This window comes from Protopterus annectens, chromosome 1.part1, assembly GCF_019279795.1.
Source record: "Protopterus annectens isolate FY-2018-M chromosome 1.part1, PAN1.0, whole genome shotgun sequence".
NCBI classification, from domain to species: domain Eukaryota; kingdom Metazoa; phylum Chordata; order Ceratodontiformes; family Protopteridae; genus Protopterus; species Protopterus annectens.
In genome coordinates this window covers 523,784,839-523,807,857 of record NC_056726.1, presented here as the reverse complement: position 1 = coordinate 523,807,857, position 23,019 = coordinate 523,784,839, and the positions used below count along the sequence as shown (strand labels likewise).

Sequence of the window (23,019 nt, the reverse complement as noted above, 5' to 3'; positions counted from 1 at the left end):
AGCGGAAGACCTAATAACAACCCTAAACCACTGTAACTCATCCCACCTATTTAGCCTCCCCTAGACAAGGCAGTAGACCACTTTAACACATTTCTGAAATTACTTAACCAACTTGCCCCCCAAGAACAATTCAAATAAAGTCCAACTCTGCCCCCTGGCTCACCAATTGTACCAGACTCCTACTAAAACAAAGGGACAAAGCATGGGACACTTGGCATGACAACAAAACTAATACTAACAGGCAACACATTCTTGAACTAAGAAATAAAGCAAAAAAAAAACAAATAAGAACAGATACAAAAAAACATTACTCCAATATACAAACTAAGCACAAAGCTAACCCTCAAAAATTCTGGGCTGTCATAAATAAAATTCACCAAACAGGTAAAACTGGTACCCCAACACCAAACACTGACACATCTATAAGTAACCCTGCAACACAATTCAATGAATATTTTAACAACTCCATTTTAAAACTATCATTGAATTCTTCATCCACAACCCTCCCACACTTACCAAGCTCCCCTTCCAACCAAAACTATTCCTCCTTCCAACCAGTTCAGACCAGTACAATTCTCAGATACCTGTCCAAACTAAAACCCACTACTTTGACCGCTAATAAACTCCCAGCAGAATATCTCCAAATCACTGCCAAAGCTATCGCATACCCTGTCTCTATAATCATAAATAGGTCAATCTCTGAGCAAGAAGTCGCAATCCTCTGGAAAATCTCGCATATAATACCCCTGCACAAAGGTGGAAACTCAACTGAATTACCCAACTACCGCCTGATAGCAATATTATGCATACATTCCCAAATACTAAAATATCTTCTCTCTAACAATATCCTGGACAGAAAACTCAACGTGGTTTTCGACCTGGCTACAGCACCACCACTGCCCTTATTAGTTTCACCAATCATGTTAATCAACAGCAAAATGCAGGCAATCTGGTATCAACTGTCTTTTTAGACCTCTCAAAAGCATTTGATACAGTCTCCCATAGCAAAGTATTGACTGTTCTCTCAGAAGTTAAACTAAATAACTCTGTACTCCTATGGTTTAAAGACTATCTTTTTAAATTATAACAGGCTGTTAAGTGGCAGAACAATCTATCTCCTCTTCTCCCCGTCACACTAGGTGTGCCACAAGGCTCTATACTTGGTCTCCTGCTCTTCACAATATTCACAAGCAACCACTTTAAAGCAACCCTTCATGCAAACTTAGTACAATACTCTGAGGACTCTGCCCTAATCTGTTCCACCCCCTCTCTCCAACTTCAACAGAAAATAACCCAAGAATCATATGCTACAACTGAAACCTGGTTAGCAGACTCCCAATTAATACTCAACCCCAAAAACCCAGCTTATAATTTTTCATCCATCCAAAGCTATAGACCCCATTCCCCTTTTCACAATTATCTCAGACATCACCCATATCACAGCGGTTGCACATACCAGGCTAATAGGTATTATCATTGACCAAAATATGAAATTTGACAAGCACATAGCTCAAACAATAACTAAAGTGCACAAAAAAATAGGTACCCTCTACAGCTGTAAAAACTACCTGATCCCCAATAGTAGAACTACCATAGCAAAAATCCCACTTACTCTCCACACTACTCTATGCTTCTCCCATCCTAGTTAACCTAAATAAAGGCGATCTAAAGAAACTATCCATTTGTTATAACAAGATAGCTAAATTCGCTACTGACTCTTCCTACAGATCTCACCATTGTCTAGCCCTTCACAAACTGTCCTGGATGGAATTACCTAACTTACAGTCAGTTAAGGTCCACCAATATAGGACTGGTGGAAGTATCCAAAAGTAAACGGGATCCGTACAGATCCCCGATGGCACTTTCTGCCGAAGAAGAAATCACTGAACATACATAACCGAAATTGCTGTTCACCAAAGCAGCACTTTCGGTTATGTATGCTGGTTGTGCCGGTTGCACTATGGTGCGGTTAAGGGAGAATTCCCTTTTCCCCACTGTAGTGCGACCTCAGAGTGAGAATATAAAAGTAGGGGGGCATAGCCCCCCACATGGGGGGTGCAGGGGGGCTTGCCCCCCTGCATAAAAGAAGATTTTTTTTTTTTTTGAACGGACTTTAACGAAAGAGCTTTTTCGGTGAAAGTGCTTTCATTAAAGTGCATTCGGTTATTGCGGATTCGGACTATTGAACTTTCATTCAATAGTCCTAGATCCAAGTACACATAACTCAGGTGATCCCCTATACTTTTGTACGATCTCAAAAATGTGGAACTCCCTCCCACTTGAAATCAGGGTACAGACAACCAAATACACTTTCAAAAATCAGTTAAAATCCTATCTCACCAAGTCTTGGCTATGTACATGCTCTGACCCAGGCTAACTCCTTTAGACCAACCTAGCCCCATTAACCCTCTATATATCTGTTATAAGGTCTTCCTATAACTTCAAAACCCATATAATTCCCTGTAATACAAACTGTACCAATGTTTATGAACTATGTATTAAATATTTTAGCTTAACACTGCTATGTTTTAACAATTTTCTCATGTCTTCACTTTACTACTAATACTCCTATGAGAATGTCTGACAAAATTATTAGCTTCTTTACTAAATTGTTGTAAGCTTTTTTCTTTGGACTGACATTTTGTACTGTTATATGTTTCATGGAATGTCATACTGTATGGAGCTTTTCTCCCCAGGCCTCTGCTGAAAACAAGCAACCCTGCCCAGTCGGACTTCCCCGGTAAACAAATGTAAAATAAATAATAAATAAATAAACAATTTCAGTACTTCAGCACTAAGCACAATAAACACACAGATCCTTGATATAAATAAGTACAGGCTATTTTCAGCCTAAAATGCATAGAAATAGCTCCAAATAGCCTTTGACCCAGGAGTTAATTATAATATTAAGTAAAATTCCTGTCAGAAATGTCTCACAAACAAAATGGCACCAAAATTGCGATTTAAATGAGAAACTGGTTTAAAATGTTGTAAATCCAGTTAATCACATAAAATAATAATTAAACAAACCCTTAGACAAGGAATTAAACACAAATTTAAGAAAACCTCCTGTCAGAAATACTTCAAAAACAAAATGGCACCCAAACTGTGACTTAAACAAAAACATTGTTTAACATACTATAAATGTGTTCTATGATCACAGATAATTATAGTCCCAAAGAAAAAACTGCAAAAATAGCAAGTTTTCCTGTCAAAACTTTTACAAGAAACTTTTAATCCATGGAAATAACAGGCACAATAGCAGTTCTAACTGTATAAGGTAATGACAAGAACTGCACTGAAATGGCCTTAGTGTAGAAACTCAGTTCAACTTTCAGAAACAGACATAAAACAGTTTAAAAGGATTTAAAAAACCCACAGAAACTTAGAAAGAGCTTAAAATAAACAGTATAGGACTTGTACTCTTAAGCACACTAAAGAATAACTCAATTTTCACAAGAAAAATATGCAAATCAGCATATAGGAGAAGGCAAAGGGAGAAAATAAAACCCCACAGGAGTTTCTTTTCCGAGCTCTGCGGCTGATATCAGCCAGAGAGAGAGAAGCAATAACCCAAGAGATCTTTCTCTAACTTTGGCACATGAAAACTAAAAGTGTCCTGTCTGTAAGCGCGAGGAGTTGTCCTGGTCCTGCAAGTGATTGGTCCTTAACCCTCATAGGCAGAAGTTTAGAGCTTTGAAAAATTGCCGGGGGGGGGGGGGTAGCAGGGCACTACTACCTACAAGCCAGCATACCACACTCAGCCATACCTGATTTTGTGGCAAGTCCCTGATTTTGACTCAAATTTTAGCTCTGTCCCTCTTAATCCCTTCTAAAACTGGTGACTTTTCGAGAAAAGCTAATGAATTACACTTAATTCGAGTTACAGACTTCTTTAACTTCAAAAATGCATATTAACTCACGTTCACTTATACTGTCAATGTTTCAAGTTAAAAGTATTAATATTATAGACATGTCCCTGATCTTATTGAGATTAGACCCTGATTTGTTGTGAGCTATGTACTCCAGTAAGGCACTGCACTTGTTAAACATTCAGTTGTCACTGTAAATTCTTGAAGGATAATGAAGAATAAGAAGTTATGTACCTACCATAACATTCCATGTTAGCTGTCTTCTTCTCGCCTTCTTTCTTGCTGGATGGGTTCGGAGCCGATCCTCGGCTCCAACTCGGCCAATACTAAAGCTCGAGAGCTAATTCCACTGGCTCGAGGCTCCCCCATATCCCACAATGCTAGGCGGTAACTCCTCAGATCTCGTTTGAAAGCTAGGCCAAGCAAGAAAAACTCCATAACATGGAGAAGGGTAACCCACCTCTATAGGGCTGACTGTGAGGTGTCCTAAACCTAACAGAGGAAAAATATAGAGGTGGTAGAGCGTGGGAGAAAAGGATTGAAAGGTCACAAGACAATCTCCTCTAGGTCTGTCCAGGCTAGGGGGAAGGAGGGTGGGACGCAAGAAAGAAGGCGAGAAGAAGACAACTAACATGGAACGTTATGGTAGGTACATAACTTCTTAATGTTAAGTTGTCTATCTCGCCTTCATTCTTGCTGGATGGGACCGCGTCCCTAGCACCTTGTCCCGGGTGGCCTATCGGAACAGACTCTTGGGAACAGTGGAACCAAAGTTGGCACAGTCTCTGGAGGCTATGTCCAACTTGTAATGAGAAATGAAGGTATGATGGAAAGCCCAGGTGGCTGCTGAGCAAATAGAATCAATAGGATGCCTATCCTGAAAAGCTATGGATGTGGCTAAGGCCCTAGTAGAGTGAGCTCTAGGCTTTGAGGGCAACTGTTGGTGCCTGATCTCATAAATAAAGGTAATCGTAGAAGTAAGCCATCTAGAAAGTGACACTTTAGTGACTGGAAGGCCCATCTTGCCTTTCGCATATGAAATAAACAGTTGGTCTGATTTTCTAAACTGTTTAGTCCTGTCTAAATAATACCTAAGTTGGCGATGAACATCTTAACAGTGCAGTTTCTGTTCTGACCTGTTGCCATAGTTGGGGAAAAAACTGGGAGATCAATAGTTTGATTCAGATTTGCTTGAGAGGACACTTTGGGCAAAAAGGATGGATTGGTACGCAAGGATACTCTATCTTTGTGAAAAAGTAAATACGGGGGACGACAGCATAGAGCATGGAGTTCCGATACCCTTCTAGCTGAAGTGATGGCTATTAGAAAAAGTGTTTTCCAAGACAACAACTTCATAGAACATGAAGCCGCAGGTTCAAAGGGGGGTAGAATCAATGATGCTAGAACCAAGTTCAGATCCCATGGAGGAGGTGGATCCTTGATAGGGGGCTTAAGAAGAAAGACTCCTTTCAAAAAGGCTTTATAGAGTTTGTGAGACATAATAGTAGACTCTGACACACCCACATGAAAATTAGATATAGCCGCCAATTGAACTCTGATAGTAGGAGAAGAGACTGCTTGGAAAAGTTCAGCTAGGAAATCCAGAATGGACTGAATAGGTGCAGTAAAAGGATCTATTTCCCTGGACGCTGCCCAGAAGGAGAAACGTTTCCATTTGCTGCTATAAATCTTCCGGGTAGAAGACTTATGAGAAGCTATCAAAATATCTCTAACTGAGTGAGATATTAAGGGAAGCCTGGCTAAGGTTGGAATTGGAGGAACCACGCTGTGAGGTTCAGAGAAGAAAGGGATTGGTGCAGCTGACCTGATTGATGGGTCAAGAGATCTGGAACTGGGTCCAGATGCCATGGTTGCACCAAAAGGTAACGGTGAAGAAAGGGAAACCAAACCTGTCGAGGCCAATAAGGGGCAATGAGGATCATTGAGGCCTTCAGAGCGATGGTTTTCCGAATCAGCTGAGGTATCAGTGGGAAGGGGGGAAAGGCATACAGGAGTCCCGGAGGCCAATCGTGAACTAGAGCGTCCCTGATGGGATGACCTGGTAGGGGAAAGAGGGTGAAGAAATCGGGACACTTGCTGTTTTGGGGAGTGGCAAAATAATCGCAGCAAGGTTGGCCCCAAGTTCGAAAAACTTCTTCCAACACTGATTTCTTCAGAGACCACTCGTGAGGCATGAGAATTGCTCTGCTCAATCTGTCTGCTATCACACTGGACTTGCCGGGAATGTGCGTTGCTATCAGGAAGCACTGAAAAGAGATCGCCCATTGCCACAGTCTGAGTGCTTCTCGACATAAGGGGTAAGATTTGGTCCCGCCTTGCTTGTTGATGTACCACACTACGGACATATTGTCCGTCTGAATTGCTATAGTTCCCTTGGGAAGAGAGTCCTGAAGGGCTTGCAACGCTAAAAGCACTGCTCTCCTCTCTAGAACATTTATGTGCAAGTGGCACTCGATCAGCTGCCACGTGCCCTGGACTGTCCTGCCCTGGTAATGCCCCCCCCCCCACCCGATCAGGGAGGCGTCCGTTGTCAGAGTTGCAGCCGGGGGCAGGGGAATGAAAGGTCTCCCTAGAAGAAGTTGGGGAGATGTGACCCACCAGGAAAGATGATTCCTGCATGACTGAGTTATGCTGATAGTGTGGGACATTGGCAGAAGTTGAAAAGACCACTGAGTGAAAAGCATCCACTGAAGAATCCTCATGTGGAAGCGGGCTAAGGGGAGGTGGGGAATAGCCGCCACCATAATCCCTAGGACTTTCAACACCAGTCTGACCTTGACCCTGTTGTGTCATAATAGAAGAAAAACCCGCTTGTGAATGTCTGCTACTCTTTGTTCCGTGAGTCTGGCTAACAGACTGACTGTCTAATCTTGTGCCTATAAAGGTAATAGACTGACAAGGCGACAAGACAGACTTTTCGTAATTTACAGAGATGCCTAGAGTCTGACAGGTTCATAAAGTGTAGTCTCTGGCTAAGAGAAGTAGATGCCTGGTGGTGGCAGTCAGGAGCCAGTCGTCTAAGTACAGAAACACCTGGAATCCCTGGCCCCTCAAAAGAGCGCACCACTGCCATGCATTTGGTGAACACCGGGGGCTGTAGTGAGACCAAAGGGCAGGGCCCTGAACTGAAAATGACTGGCTTCTAGCCTGAAGCGGAGAAATCTCCTGGATCGTCTGTTCATCTTGATGTGATAGTACGCATCCTGGAGATCTATGGAGCAGATCCAGTTGTCCTGACCCAGAAAGGGCAGGATGGACTGCAGCGTGACCATCCGAAATTTTGTTTTCTTGACAAACTTGTTCAAGTTGCTGAGATCCAAAATGGGTCTCCAGTCCCCTGTCTTCTTTGGAACCAAAAAGAATTTGGAGTAGATTCCGGATCCTTGTTGGTCTGCTGGAACTGGTTGAATGGCTCTTTTTGCTAGCAGCTTTGAAATTTCTAGTGCTGCTTGCTCCCTTTGACTGGGTGGAACGTCTGGAAGGGAGTTTCTGGATTGTTTTGGGATGTGAATGAATGGAATTCTGTAGCCTTCGGATATGATAGACTGTACCCACTTGTCTTGAGTAAGGGAAAGCCAGGCTTTTGGGTACAGAGATAATCTTCCCCGGACTGCCTCCGAAGGTGGACAGTCGGGCAGCCCCTCAGGGGTGCTGAAAGGGTTTGTCAGAGAAGGTTTCTCGACTACCCTGATTATGCGGGCCCCCTCTGCCTCTAGGGGCGCCTATTATTATTGTTCCCCTCTGCCCTCTAGAGGGGAAACGACTCTGTGCGTCCGTAAGACTCCTGTGGTTGTTTGCGGAACCACATCTTCCCCCTTCTGACCCTTGGGGTAATGTCTAGAAGGGGTAGAAAAACGGACTCCGACGGCAGAAAGAGTCTTACCTTCTACCTCGCACCTTGTCAGAGTATCCTTCACTTGTGGACCAAAGAGAGATGATCCATCAAAAGGGGAGTTAGTGAAGGACACCTTGAAAGGGTCCGCAAAGCTACATAGCCGCATCCAGGCATGGCGGCGTAAGGCCACCCCTGTACCTGCGGCCCTGCTCGCTCCATCAGCCACGTACGAAATCAGGCGCATGGAGGAGTTAACTACTGAGTTAAGGGTAGCCAGCTGGGAGTTCATCCTATCTTGAAACCCCACAGCTGATGGGTCCTTCAAGACTTCACTCATATCCTTGAGCAAGTCCCTTTGGAGACGAGTGAAATGACACAGGTAATTCAGCGAATGCATAGAAAAGGTCGCTGATGAGAACATCTGCTTACTGTACCTGTCCATGGTCCTAGATTCCTTATTAGGAGGATGAACAGGTACTGAAGGATCCGCTAGTTCCTTCTTGGTGGCTGCAGCCACCACCATGGCATCCACAGAGACACCTTTGGACAAAAACTCCTTGTCTTTGGGGGCAGTGATAAATTTGGCTGGCCTCCTAGGGGTGGGTTCCACCGAGTCAGGAGCCACCCAAGCCTTCCTCGCCACCACTTCCATGAGGGGGTCAAAGGGAGGGGACACCCAGGAGGAGGAAGGTCGAGAACCAAACGCCTCAAGGTACACTGATTCGTCCTCTGAAGGGTTAAGGGCTGGCCAATTCCCCCTCTGTTTCAAGATTTCTAGTATGTCTGCAAAGGAGACATCTTCAGAGGGGAACGAGGGAACCCTCAGAATCCTCCAAATCAGTGTCAGAGGTGACAGACTCAGGGAGTCAATGTGCTTCCTCTTGCACTGTCTCTTCCTAGGGGTTCTCCTGCAAGGTCAGGAGAGGCCTCGGAAGAGGAGGAAATTCCACTGGGGATACTTGAGGTGCAGATTCTCTACGGTCCGAAGCAAGGGGGTGAGAAGAAATCACCGCAGGCACTGTGGAGGGAGGGGCTGACGTAGCCGACTGCGTAGTAGAACCAGGTTCTAACACGCTCCGCATGACCTCAAAGGCACCCCTGTCAGGCAGGGCCAGATGTCTCTGCTCCGAGGAGCCAAAAACCTCGCACGGCACCGACAGGGATGGCTACGAAGTCGATGTCGGAGACGAACTAACCAGCGACGAAGCACAGAGAGGGAGAGCGGGGTCAGACAGGAGTCCGATGCCAATCGCCCCCTCGGAGCCGACAAGGGAAGTCCGGTGTCGAGATCCCTCCAAGGAGGAAATCGGAGCAGATGACGGCGCCGAAAGGAAAGGTATCGGTTCCGACGCTCCCACAGTCTCGGCTCCGAGCAGCACCGGCTCCGAACTCAAGAGAGTCGGAGGAGGAATATCTAATGGAACAGGGGTAGCCATCAACTGTTGAGTCGGGCTGTGTAACATCTGGGCCAGTACCTCGGACTTAAGAAGTCTACTCACCACCCTCTGCAAATCATGGTCCGAAAGTCTGGAGGACCTAGAGGAGTGTGACCTATGGCTCCATTCAGACAAGAGCGGTGATGCTGGAGCCGAATGAACGGAGCCGATAGAAGGAGACCTGGATCTCTTTCTAGTAGTCGGTTCCGACAAGGGTATCGGAACCGACTTCGACTTGTCTGTTTCGGCTCCAGCCGGAGCCGAGGACACGGTGTGTGTGGCAGGTCTAGAATCATCGGCTCCGGCCGGAGCCGATGTCTGAACCGTATGAACGGTCTTTGAACCTCCGGAGGACGGCTCAGACACTGGAGCCGACTGCCTGGAGGGCTTAGAAGGTTTCCCCGACAGAGACTGGGTCGGGGGACCCTCGGGCTTCAATAAGCCCCTTAAGATTAATTTGTTTTTACGTTCCTGCAGGACTCTAGGGCTGAAACCGTGACAGACAGCACAAGAGTCCTGCAGGTGTAAAGGTCCCAGGCAATACACACAAGAAGTGTGACCGTCTGTCAGAGACATCTTCTGACAGCATGAGTCACACCTCTTAAAGCCTGAGACCTTCGATTCTTTAGACATATCTAAAGAGACAACACTAGTGCAATCACTCACACAACACACAGATTACACTAAAAATTAAAATAAACTAACTAAAATTAACAAAGATCCTGACAGAAAAAAACACTCTCACTCCAACTACTAGGAGGGGTGGGAAGGGGCCTAAGGGAAATAACCCTTGGAAAAAATTTTTGGAAAGGGAAGATATCTGTAAGGGAGTGCTAACAAACTAACTAATTACTATCGAAAAACTAACTTAAAGGGGGGTCTAAGATTGCTAGAACTTTAGAAATTTAACTAACCTGCAGAGCCGGTTGGAAAAGCACCTCGTCAGCTAAGCGGCAAACAAGATCTGAGGAGTTACCGCCTAGCATTGTGGGATATGGGGGAGCCTCGAGCCGGTGGAATTAGCTCTCGAGCTTTAGTATTGGCCGAGTCGGAGCCGAGGATCGGCTCCGAACCCATCCAGCAAGAATGAAGGCGAGATAGACAACTTAACATTGAATGCTTTCTTTTTTAGCAAGTGTCCTCCTTTCACTAAATCTATGTCTTAAAAAGCATATTAATGCAGTGATATAGAACCATACAGAATTAATCTTTTTTGTGCCACTGCTCTCTCTCTCTCTCTCAGTCTCTACTGTATTCATATAAAACTCTGCTACTACAGCTCTTGCAGAAAAGCTACTTTGTAACAATTTCATTATCCACATGTATGCTAAATTATACTATCTACTGCACTCAAATGTAAGCTGTTAAAATTCTCTATGGTGGCCCTGTACAGAATTTATATATTTCATGATCAAGCTATGTGAAGTTTTATGTATTAACAATGCATTTTTCATGCGTAATGTTTAAATATTTCTTCATCAAATAATATTACGTTTTATGCATTATGCATCTTTTAAACATTCAAAATTGTGTGCTGCTTAGGTGCCCGGATCATGGCTGAACAGAGTCTCAGGACCAGGCCACTTAGCTAATCAACAAAAATAAAATAAATAAATAAACAAACCTTGTACAACCAGACATATAAACAACTTCAAGGAGCTACTGTTAGAGAATGGGTTTATATGAATATAAATTCATGCATACAAATATAAATACATTTTCATCTTTTACACACCATGTCACCTCTCGTCTAAAAGTGATCCTCAACGAACAAAACATTTATTACTCTTCACATGCAAGAGCAGTTTTGTACATTGTAAAAATAATAATAATAATAAAAAAACTATAATCTGCAATGTATAAATCTAGCTTTTGAAACCATTTATGTTAAATAACATATCAAGTGGTGTTGGTCACATGGTCTTCCTGAATAAATAGCAGTTTCACTTTCACATGAGTTCACAGCTATAGGGATAAATGTTTCCAAAACCAAAGAATCTCTGCAGACACTGCAAAACTTGTTTCATTATTTTCGAATGCCACTTCCACATTTATTCCACACTCAAAATAATGTTAACAAGCCTCTGTGATGCTTTAATTTCAACACAAAGGGTAATTCATCTTCCAGAAGCATCTCTTGTCCCCAGATTATGTCCTTCACTTTATAGACAGGATTACCATCAGGTCTCTGATACTAGTCAACATGACATCCATCCTGAGTGAATGCTGACATTCATTTTTTAAAACACCTTTATTAAATTATCACCTAAGGCATTAACACATAAATCTTCACATTCATTTTGAGAACAATAACTAGCTGGTTATGATCAAACAAATCCAGATCTAATTTTTTGCAGTGCATAAACTGATGTGATTATGCTCCAAAAACAGTTAAATAGCATCTTCATTCAGTGCTACCATAGTGCGATTCCCAACCTTAACATCACTTAGTAGGATGCTTAACAACTGTTGAGCACCCTCAATGTGACAGTGGTATACAGTAAACACTAGCAGCATAAAATGAAACCGCTTCATTTTACCTCCATTTCTGCCTACTGTCTTCCTCATTAACTACTTTGAAACAAACTGCTTCGCTTAGACACAGAATGTGTAAGGACATAATCCACTTCCCCACAGCTTTACCGCCTCTCAAAGTTTGCCTTTTTGTATGTCAGTGAGAAGCATGATACAGCTTTTAAAAGTTGCTTTAGGTTCTCCCCGTTGTTTTCTGGTAGCCTCAATGTAAGCTGTAGCATGAGATTAGAGAATACAGCTCTGTAAACTGTAGCATGAGATTAGAGAATACAGCTCTGAACAATGCAAATATAATAAAACTTATGTAACTCTCAGATGTCAGAGAAGTACACAAGAAGGTTGCATTTTTCCAGATTTTTGAGCATAATCAATGTACTCTACATACTAAAAAAGACGTTATGGACTTTTTCAACACTGGAAATGTGCATAAAAATTTATTTTAGCTGGTTTTGAAGCCTTATCAGCCCTCTCCATGGACTACAGTATTAATAGCCTCTGAAAGATCAAGTGAATGGAAGTACATGTGACTACTTTTGTTCTGAAAATGGAACAGTAAATAACATAAGTGATAAATAAAACAACACCAAAGTATATTTCTAACTTCAATAAGCGGGTAAAATAATTTTATTTAAAACAGAAAAATCACATCAGTGTGCATTTCAAATACTTCTGAGCTAGATGTACAGCAGGGAAGCATCCGTTAATCTTGAAATAAAAGTGCAACATACAGAATATATAAGGGAAGAAGCAGGCTCCACCGCCATTGCAGCATTACTGAATTGTAAAGTTATTTAAGATAATGTCAGATTTCAAGAACAGTGCGAATTTTAATTGTAAGAAGCAAGATTTGTCCCAAGTAAAATGACTGGTTATGAAATCATGACACAGGAAGAACTCATTCTCTGATTTTCCCTTCATCACTGACCTTAAAGGTTATTAATAAATACTGCTAGTTCAACACCATCTGTAAAACAAAAGCTATAGTTAAAAGGGAAGAGCAGTATAACTGTACGATCCCTACCTTGCTGTCTCATGTGTTAAATCTGTCACCTCAGTTTCTTGCTCCAATTATCCCATTTGTAATGAGAAATGAAGGTGTGAGGCGTGAGACAAGTGGCCACAGCAAAAGTGTCATCTACAGACATCCTTACACAGAAGGCTGATGAGGTAGCAACTGACTTAAGAGAGTGAGCCAGATGCAGATGAGACAACTCCAAGTTCCTGAGAGAACAAACAGTGAAAATACAGTTTGAAATCCATTTGGAAATTGTAACCTTAGACACTGCTTGACCGAGTCTGTTCAGAGAGAAAGCTACAAACAACTGATCAGATTTCCTGAAAGATTTAGTCCTGTGCAACTAAAATCTTAACTGTCTACGTACATCCAGAGTATGGAAGAGATAGTCGCCTTTGTTAGAATGATTTGGAAAAAAGACAGGTAACCGAATAGACTGGTTGATATTATTTTCAGTGGCCACCTTGGGCATGAAGGAAGAATTAGTTCTCAAGGCCATCCATCTTTGTGAAAAATTACATATGGCAGCTTGTATGAAAAAGCCTGTAATTTGGAGACCCTCTTAGCCGAAGTTATGGCCACAAGAAAGGTTATCTTCCAGGACAGGAACTTAATATCACAGGAATGAGCCAGCTCAAATGGGCTTTGAGTGAGAGAGTACAACATCATAGTCAAATCCCAAGGGGAAGAAGGATCTTTAACAGGGGGATGGAGGAGAAAAACATTTTTCATGAAGGCCTTGCATAGTCTCAAGGAAAAGATAGGCTGCCAATTAGCATGAAAATTAGAAATGGCTGACAACTGCAGCTTTATGGTAGAGAAACTGGCACTTTCTTGATAAAGGGATGATAAAAACAGAAGAATATCCAAAACTGGAGCACAGAAGGGGTTGAAATTTCTTTCAGTAGCACAAAAGGAAAAATGTTTCCACTTCCTGTTGTACAGTTTTTGAGCTGACAGTTTCTGAAAGGCAAGAATAATTTTCTTAACAAAGGAAGCCAGCATGGACTCTCTTAGTTTCACAAGAAGTGGAGAAACCATGCGGTTAGACAAAAGGATCGAAGGTTCGGTGTTTTCAGTTCCAAGGAATGAGAGATAAGATCCTGCATGGGATCTAGTATCCACTGAGGATCCTTCAGATGAGACTGTAGGAAGAAAATCACACCTGGTCAGCCAGAAAGGGGCAATTAGAATCATGGAACACTTCAGTCTGTGGGCTTTTTGTAGTACCTTGGGGATCAATGGGATTGGTGGATATGCATAAAGGAGACCTGGAGGCCAATCTTGGATGACAGCGTCCCTCAGGGACTGCCCCTCTGGGGGATCAGCACAAAGTACCTGCTGCATTTGTTGTTCTTTGGGGATGCAAAGAGGTCGCAGCAAGACAGACCCCATTACTGTATTGCACAACTCAACCTACATTTTCAATAGACACAGAAAGATATGTTCCCTCATTCTCAAGGATCTATATAGAAGTCAGAGCATCCAAGCTTGCAACAAGATTTTTTTTCTGACACTATTTTTTTAAATATCTATTTTAGTCAATTGGAAAGAAATGTATTTTGCCTCCTCTACTAGTCATAAATTATTATTAAAGCACTGTATTTATCAGTAACTGATTATTTCCTGATGAAGGGCTCAGAAACTAGAGGCCTGAGTAACTGTACTGCAAAAACCTTTGTTGGTCTTATAAAATAAATAGCATCACCTTGGTATTCCAGTGCTTTCTGTCAGTGTACCAACACATCACCTCTCTCTCTCAATCTCTCTCTTTTGCCACAGAGGACCAATGTATGCAAATCATACAGCATTAATGCCCCATTTGGGGCTGGGTTGTGGCTGAAATGACAGTCTTCTCCTGGTCCAGCTCAAATACTTGGTTAACAAATGAATGAATGAATAAATTAAATAAGAATAAATAAAGCTCACATAATCCACATGTGGATTTAATTAACAAAGCCATAAATATAAGCAAATTTAGAATATTGTTTTGGGCAATAGCCAGCCAAGATTCCAGAAGCAAGAAAGTCAGCATTCATTACATGATACCAAGTTTTGTCAATCCACTAACACAGCTACATGGTTTCATTCAAATTCTTATCTATAAAAGGCCATATACCCAAACATCTAATAACCAGGCCAACTACTATACATGATTCAGACTATGTGTCAGCATTCAGACAAATAGCTATTCTAATATCTACCAAATATTTTTTTCTTTTATTTACATTAAAACAGTGGTTACTTTCTCAACTCTAGAAATCAAGAATAATTTGGTCTTTACTTAATGAGCATTAAAACTTGAGTAATACAGTACATCATCTCTACATTATAGGAGTTTGATTCAACCACAATGATGCCACATGTTTTTAACAAAAAATACAAAAAAATAGAAAGTACAGTTGTGTACACTTACCATAAATGTAGATGTTCGACTGTATTCACTGTTGCAGTCATCACATTTGGGTTATCTGCTTGCAGTAGCCCTCAGTCGACCTGATTAACAAAGTCTTGGGTCCTGCATCGGTTGCTGTCCCATCTTCCGTGACGATAGGTCGTCAGGGGTATAAAACATGCAGCAGATGCCATTACATCAGTTTTTCTTGCCTCAGATGTCAGGTGCCCCCTAATGGGAAGCAATTAAATCTATAAATATACAAGGGTATACCTCCAACAAAAAAAGGAAATACACCAAAAAGCTTTTGAGTATAGTAAAGGAGAGTAGAAGTATAGCTAAAAGAAGTAAGGGGGCTGCAGGGAGGATAACCAGAACTGCAACAGTGAAAACACTCGAACATCTACATTTATGGTAAGTGTACACAACTGTACTATGTTCTTCGTGTTTCACATTTGCAGTGATCACATTTGGGTAGATTCCCAAAGCTAAGGTTGAGAGGAGGAATTTAGATAGCATTAGGACCAACTACAAGGCCCTGCAAGACTGCAGTGGCAAAACCAGCTCTGGATTTAGAGAAAATTGGCAGATGGTAATGCTTGGTGAAAGTATGTACAGAACTCCAGGTAGCAGCTTCCAGGATGTCCCTGGTAGTAATGCCTCTGAGAAAGGCTATAGAGGTAGACGCAGCCCTGGTTGAGTGGGGTCTAATCCCCTGTGGGGTAGGTTTTCCATGGTGCTTGTAGCAGAAATGAATGCAATGACCTACCCATTTGGAAATGGTTTGCTTTGAAATAGCCTTCCCCTCTGCCCCTGCAGCAAATGCCACCAGCAGTTGGTCAGATTTCCTTTGAGATTTAGTCCTGTCCAAGTAGAATCTAAGTTGTCTGTGCACATCTAAGGAGTGAAGTATCCATTCCCCTTTGTTCTGTGGATTAGGAAAGAAGGTTGGCAAATGAATGGACTGATTGAGGGCCACACTGGAGACCACCTTGGGCATGAAGGATGGATTGGTCCTGAGAGACACCCTGTCTGCATGAAAGATGATGAAAGGCTCCCCTGCCATGAGGGCCTGTAATTCAGATACCCTTCTTGCTGAAGTGATTGCTAAAAGGAAAGCTGTTTTCCAAGAAAGGAATTTTAAGTATGCAGTAGCAGGTGGCTCGAAGGGAGGAAGAGTGAGTTTTTCCAATACAAAGTTAAGGTCCCAGGCTGGAGCTGGAGCTCTCCTCGGTGGTCGTAAATTTTTGGCCCCTCTGAGGAACTGCTTGAGCAGTGGATGAGTGAAGAGGGGAGGTTCTGTGCTATAATGAGCTGAAACGGCTGAGGCGTGAATTTTGATGGAGGAGAAAGTGAGGCCCTTGTGAAGCTTCTCAGTTAAGTATTGTAAAATCTTTAGTAAATTGGACACTGCTGTGCTCATCCCTTGAGATTGGTTCCAGGCACAGAATCTTTTCCATTTTTCAGCATAAGAATTTCTAGTACTAGTTCTCCTTGCCTCTAACATAATATCCATCACTGGTTTACTGAGGGTTGGTAAAGGAGAGATTAGGTAAATAGCCAGGCTGCTAGGTTCAGTGTTTGAAGCTGAGGGTGCAGGATCTAGTTCGCCTGCTGAGACAATAGGGTAGGAGTCTGAGGCAGGTGCCATGGGGCCAACAGTGACACACTGCACAAGAGGGGGTACCAGTGTTGGCGTGGCCAGTCTGGTGCAACCAAAATAATCCTTGGTTTGTCTTGTTTGATCTTTAGTAGTACTTTGGAGAGCAGAGGCAGAAGAGGAAAGGCATAAACTGATAGGTTTTTCCAGCTGAAGGACAGAGCGTCCACTTTCCAAGCTTGTTTGTGGGAAGTCCTTGTGCAAAATTTGTCCAATTGATAGTTCTGGGGGGAGGCAAACAGGTCTATATCTGGGGTCCCCCATTTGCTTGTCAAAATGTTGAAAATCCTTGGTTCCAGTTTTCACTTGTGTGGGTCCATGAGGTTTCTGCTTAGTTCGTCTGCCAGTGTATTTAGTTTTCCTGGCAGGAATTGAGCTTGTAGATGCACTTAGTAGCTCAGGGCTGTGTTCCACAATGCCATGACTAGTCTGCAGAGGGGGGTAAGAATGTGCACCTCCCTGCTTGTTTATGTACCACATAACAGTGGTGTTGTCTGTCTTTACCATTAATTGTCCTGGAAGAATGTGGTCCTTGAAGTCTGTCAGAGCATTCTGTACAGCTAACATTTCTTTTTGATTGATATGCAGGTGCATTTGACTTGGGTTCCATTTGCCCTGAATGCACTTCTCTGTCAGGTGAGCCCCCCCATGCATAGTCTGTTGTTAGGGTTTGGGTGGCAGGGGGTAGTGTGAATGGTAGTCCCTTATTTTGGTGGCAGGCGTCTGCCTACCAAAGAAACTCTAGGCGTAGGCAAGGTATGATAGGAATCATTGCTTCTAGATCCTGAGAATGTTGACACTATAGGCTTTTTAGATACCACTGTAGTTTCCTCATATGCAGTCTTGCAAATGGAATTAGAAGAATGCAGGAGGACATGAACCCCAAGGCTTGTAGTATTTGCCTTGCAGATAGCAGGGTATTTGTGGCCACTTATTTGAAGTAGGTTGTCAAATTAATTTGTTTCTCTGGCGTGAGGAAAGCCATCTGGGAAGTTGTATTCAAGCTTGCTCCCAGGAATATAATTTGTTGACAGGGTACCAGGCGTGATTTATTTTCATTTATGGTGTACCCCAGACAAGTTTGCACCCTTTGTACAAAGGCCAGATGATTCAAAAGTATGTCCTTGCTTTCTGCCTGAATTACACAATCGTCCAGGTATGGGTATATTTGAATATTTCTTTGCCTGCAAAATGCAATGACTGGAGCTAGGCACTTTGTGAATACCCTGGATGCAGTAGATAAGTCAAAGGGCAGTGCAGGGAACTGATAGTGCGTGTAGCCTGCTTTGAAGCCTAGGTATCTTCTGAAAGATTCCCTGATTGGAATGTGCAGGTATGCTTCCTTTAAATCTAGTTTTGCCAACCAGGCATCTTTGCCTAGCATAGGGAGCAACTGGTGAAGAGTCAGCATCTTGAATTTTGGAATCACCAAAAAGGTGTTTAGAGTAGACAGGTCCAGGATAGGATACCATGAACTGTCTTTTCTGGGTACCAGGAAAAGTCTCGAGTAGAAACCTTGCCCCTTTTCCTCTTCTGGTGCCAACTGAATAGCCCCCTTGCTTAACAAAGAAAGTACTTGCATTTGGGCCTCTGCCCACTGATTTGGGGGTAGATCTGGCCATCCGCTTGGTGTTGGTAACGTGTGGAAGTGAAATCTGTATCCCTGGGACACTATATTTAAAACCCACTTGTCCTGGGTAATGAGTTCCCAGTTCGTTGCATGAAGAGTAATCTTTCCCCCGAATGGGGCAGTTAGTTGAGAAGTGCTTGGAAGTTTTAAAAGACGTCATTGAGACAGTTTACCATAGGGGGAGTTTTATTACTCCCAGATTTGGAATTGGAGGCCCCCCACTGCTTAGTCCTGTGCGTATCCTGGGACTGAAGCCAGGGAGCTCTGCTGGATCTGGGTTTGGAATGAGAAGGTCTGGAAGAGGCAGGAAATGGCCAATTCTTGGAAGGCCAACGCCTACTAAACATTGGAGGTTGTACTTGTAAAAAAATCTTTAACAGTTTGCATAGATGTTGCTTTTTCCTCCATCTTTTTAAGAACTTCTTCTGCCTTGTTGCCAAGCAGGCAGTCCTGGTTTAAGGGAGCACCCAGTAATTTTGCTTTAACATGATCTGGCAAGGATTGCTCCTTAAGCCAAGCATGCCTTCTAAGTACAGACCCAGTTACAGCAGCCCTGCAAGATGCCTCTAGTGAATCAAAACCACATTGCAAAGTATGTTTTCCAACTTGTTCAGCTGAGTGCATTAAATCCTGTAAATCCTTATTTTCAGCACAATCAGGAATCAACATCACTTTCTGTTTAAGCAATCCAATAATATGCTGCTGATACTTTAACATATGAAACTGGCAGTTTCAGGCCCTAATGGCTAAAGCTGCAGAACTGTATACCTTCTTACCCCATCTATCTAGTGCCCTGAAGTCTCTATCAGAGGGGGTAGGATTTTTGGCAGTAGTAGCTTTAATATCCTTGGGTCCCTGTGAAATGGTCTCAGGATCCACAGTAGAATTTTTAAAAAGGAACTTGTGAGAGTCAGGGACCCTGTAATATCTGTCAGGTTTTCTGTGAGCAGAAGGTAAAGAGTCAGGGGCCAAGCTAGATTCCGAAAAGGCATCATCAACAATGTCTAGTACAGGAGGTATAGCTAAAGGCCTGTGCTGGGGCAGTAGTAAGAAATTCCTAAGCCTCTTTTTAGAATCAGAGAAATCCTGACTTTTCCAACGAAAATGCTCCCTGAGAGTATGCAAGGTTTCACCAAAAGAGAAATCCTCTGGGGAGAAGCAGAGGGAAGAGAGTCCTTTGTATCAGAATCCTCATAGGTAGACAAGGGTAAATCCTGATCATCAGAGGAAACAGAAAATTCAGAATCCTGGTCGGAAGAAATATAAGCAAACTCAGTCCTAGATCTCTTAAATGGGGAAGGCTGGCTTCCCCTGATTAAAATAATAACGTCTTCAGCCATTCTTATCATTTGTTTTTTAGGCACAGAGGCCTGACCATGCTGTCTGGGCGTCAGTTTTCTAGGCATGGTATGAGTTTTAGGCCTTGAAGAAGAAGATGGCATTGGTTTAATACGCAAGTCAGTAGGCCTGAATACACCCTCAGAAGCCGATGCCTGCACAGGCATACCAGACTCCGAATGGGTCTCAGTAGAGGCCTGCAAATCTGAAGTAGCGGGTATCAGGGGCTGCAAAAGCACCTCACTGAGTACCAGCGAACTGGCAACTGGCTTAGGAGAAGCGTTGTCAGCAGCTTTGGACCTAGGCGGTCTGTCTCTGTCTTTATCTTTGCGTTTTTTTTGGAATGTCAGTAGTCGGATGGCTTACCGAAGACATATCAGGATAATTGAACAGAGCACCAAAATATTTAGAAGCGAAAATATACCGATGATGGATAGTTCATGGTTTAAATAAGGCACAAAACCAACAGCGAGGTACGTCGTGGTCAGGGCCTAGGCAAGGAATACAGTATGAATGAAAATCTTTATGAGGTATTTGCTTTCCACAAGTAATGCAATTATTTACTTTTACTGACATTGGTTTAGAGCAAGAAAAAGTTTCCCCAACGGGGTACTTAGCTTTTAGTTTAAGACTTCAGTTCTGAAACTCAAAAACGAAAATTTCAGGAGTTAGCTGACTGGCACTTGCAAACTGTTTCTGCTTCGGGCACCGCACAGCAAGAAAGACTGATGTAATGGCATCGGCTGCATGTTTTATACCCCTGACGACCTGACGTCATGAAAGAAGGGACAGCAACCGACGCAGGACCCAAGACTTTGTTAATCTGGCCAACTGAGGGCTACTGCAAGCAGATAACCCAAATGTGATGACTGCAACAGTGAAACATGAAGAACATCAAAGACTGAACTTTATGCTATACATCTAAAGTAACAATATTAAGATATGATACAAAAGACTGCCTGGAAACTATGAGAATGACTAAACAGGACTAGTGAAACAAACCATACATTTGATTGTACAGCATCACATTTTTGCACTTAGTAACAGGAATATCTGTTACAGTGTGACTCAAGGATTTGTATGTGTCTAAGAAAATGTCCCTTTATCCACAGTTGTTCATTATTAACAGCACTTAACTAAAGCAGAATTGACAATAAATGAGTTTTTCTAGAATCTTAGAGCTGCAGTTTGAAATTAATTTACATCTTCTTCACAGTAGGCAAAAACAACTTTCAAATCTATAAAGCAAGTTGCTGACCATTTTTCAGGTATGGCATTACAACTAGTTCCTGAGAAGCTTTGTTTCATTTCTTCATACCCTATTCAACAACATTAATCCTACGAGTTTCTTAGTGCTGTTTGGCAGGTAATTCAAGTAAATAATGTAGGGTCCTGCTTTATTAAATTAATTTAAATCACGTAGTCAAGTAGTTAAAGAAACAAAACCAGAAGGATCAAAGTACTTCTGTATCATGACCACTACCACTGTTCTGCACATACCTAAACTGCAAGTAGCACTGTGGTGAATATGCTTATCTGACTTAAAGGTTGGGGAGACAACAGAACTGAGAGAGTGAGAGGGCTGCACCTGAAATCAAGGAATAGTGCTGGCTGCACTACGACACCTGGGGTAAGGTAAGCAAAGCAGCAGTCTACGATAAGATACAACTGCTTGCAAAAATCACAGAAGGTAAAAGACACCAGCGAAGCTAGTCATCTGTTAGCGTCACAGGATTCTCCTCCAACAAATCCCTTTTTCTCTTCCAATAGTAAGTACATAGAACACAGTCTACAATTAACCTAAAGTGAACCAATGGGAGGACAATTATTCATTTCTGTTAACCAGGAGCACATATCAGCCAAAGGCTAAAAACACATGCTACCATTTCTAGTTCTTTAGTTCTGTTCTCAACAGTCTTAACTGAACATAAAACAGATTTAAATAAGATATGTCAAAAATCATGGCTTATAGATACTAAAGCAATGGATTCCACTGAACCCAAGTCTCTGGTTAGCAGTGGTGGCAGCACAGAAGAACTAATGTTTTAATAAAAAGGTTGGCTACAAAATATGTAAAAACTATAGAGGCAAAGAATTTTCAGTAAAGGTTTTAAGATGCACAGTGCAAAAACACTATTGATCAGAATGAGACAATCATCACAAAACTATCATCAACGGCATGTATTTTAGCTTTCTTCAATGAACTTCAATTTCACACAGCAATATAGTTAAAATTATGCAAAGTACAAGAAAACCTTGCAAATTAAATTTCTCTGCATTTTTATACTATACTGAATGTATTTTCTGGAAACATACAAAATCTGTGGAACACATTGCCATCTAGTGGCATAAATGAAGAAAACGCCAGCTAGCCCAGGTCTGGCTACAGTAAAACAGGTCAAAATCTACTTACCTGAGGTAGATGCAAAGCAGTCTGGAATAAATGGGGACCACACAGTACTATAAATGACACCTTCATGGCCTTGAAATGTACGTACTAACTGGCCGACAGATGGATCCCACTAAAATAAAAAATAAAGGAAGACGAGTTAGTACTTATCTCTCAACCTGCAGATATTGAAAAAAAAGAACAATGGCTCTTGAAAAATAGGAACATCCAGATAGAAATGTGGACATGTAATTAGCACAACATTTGAATACCAAATAGCACGCTACTCTTACCTCTTATAGCAAGAACAGAGGATACTGCTCAGAAACACATTTAAAAAATAGAGAGTGACAAAAATGATTGGTAAATATAACCACATTATCAGAGTCAGTGTAAAATCTGCAAACTTTAATGAACTGTATTGCAAAATTCTACCACACAAGGCCATTTATTTTCCCTTTAGCAAAAGGGAGTTGTAAGATGTGCGTTCTCTTTCTTTAAATTACTGATGCCACTAGTATGTTGGTCATGTAGTATGTTTCTTTGTGTACAACAAAGCTTCAAAAATCACAAGTGATGAGGGGAATTCAGAAAATAATAATAAGGGGTAAATCAAGCCTAAAAATAGGAACATACCTCCAAAAATAGGGCCTCCTAAATCAGGTCTGAAAACAGGAATGTTGTTCCAAAATGAGGACAGTTGAATGGTTTAAATAAGTAAGGCATCTTGAAGGCACAACCTTAAGATGTTAATGACTGACATAACTGTAGCAAACAATCAAAAAAGCATAGTAAAGGTTCACAAATAAAAGCTCAAGATGATCTTCATGGGGAATCTGTCTTCCATACTGGCATTTACCCTTTCTGGATGACATGAACCCCACAAGCAACAA

General features: G+C 42.2%; 1 protein-coding gene across 2 annotated transcripts in view; it reads right to left on the bottom strand.

The window, feature by feature from the left end:
- Positions 1–23,019, bottom strand: part of PEX7 (peroxisomal biogenesis factor 7) — a 1,759,991-nt gene that overhangs the window by 1,409,565 nt on the left and 327,407 nt on the right. For both annotated transcript variants that reach the window (XM_044076447.1, XM_044076438.1), the window contains exon 5: positions 22,151–22,259. In XM_044076447.1, the coding sequence (XP_043932382.1) occupies positions 22,151–22,259 (109 nt within the window). The remainder of the gene's footprint in view (positions 1–22,150; positions 22,260–23,019) is intronic.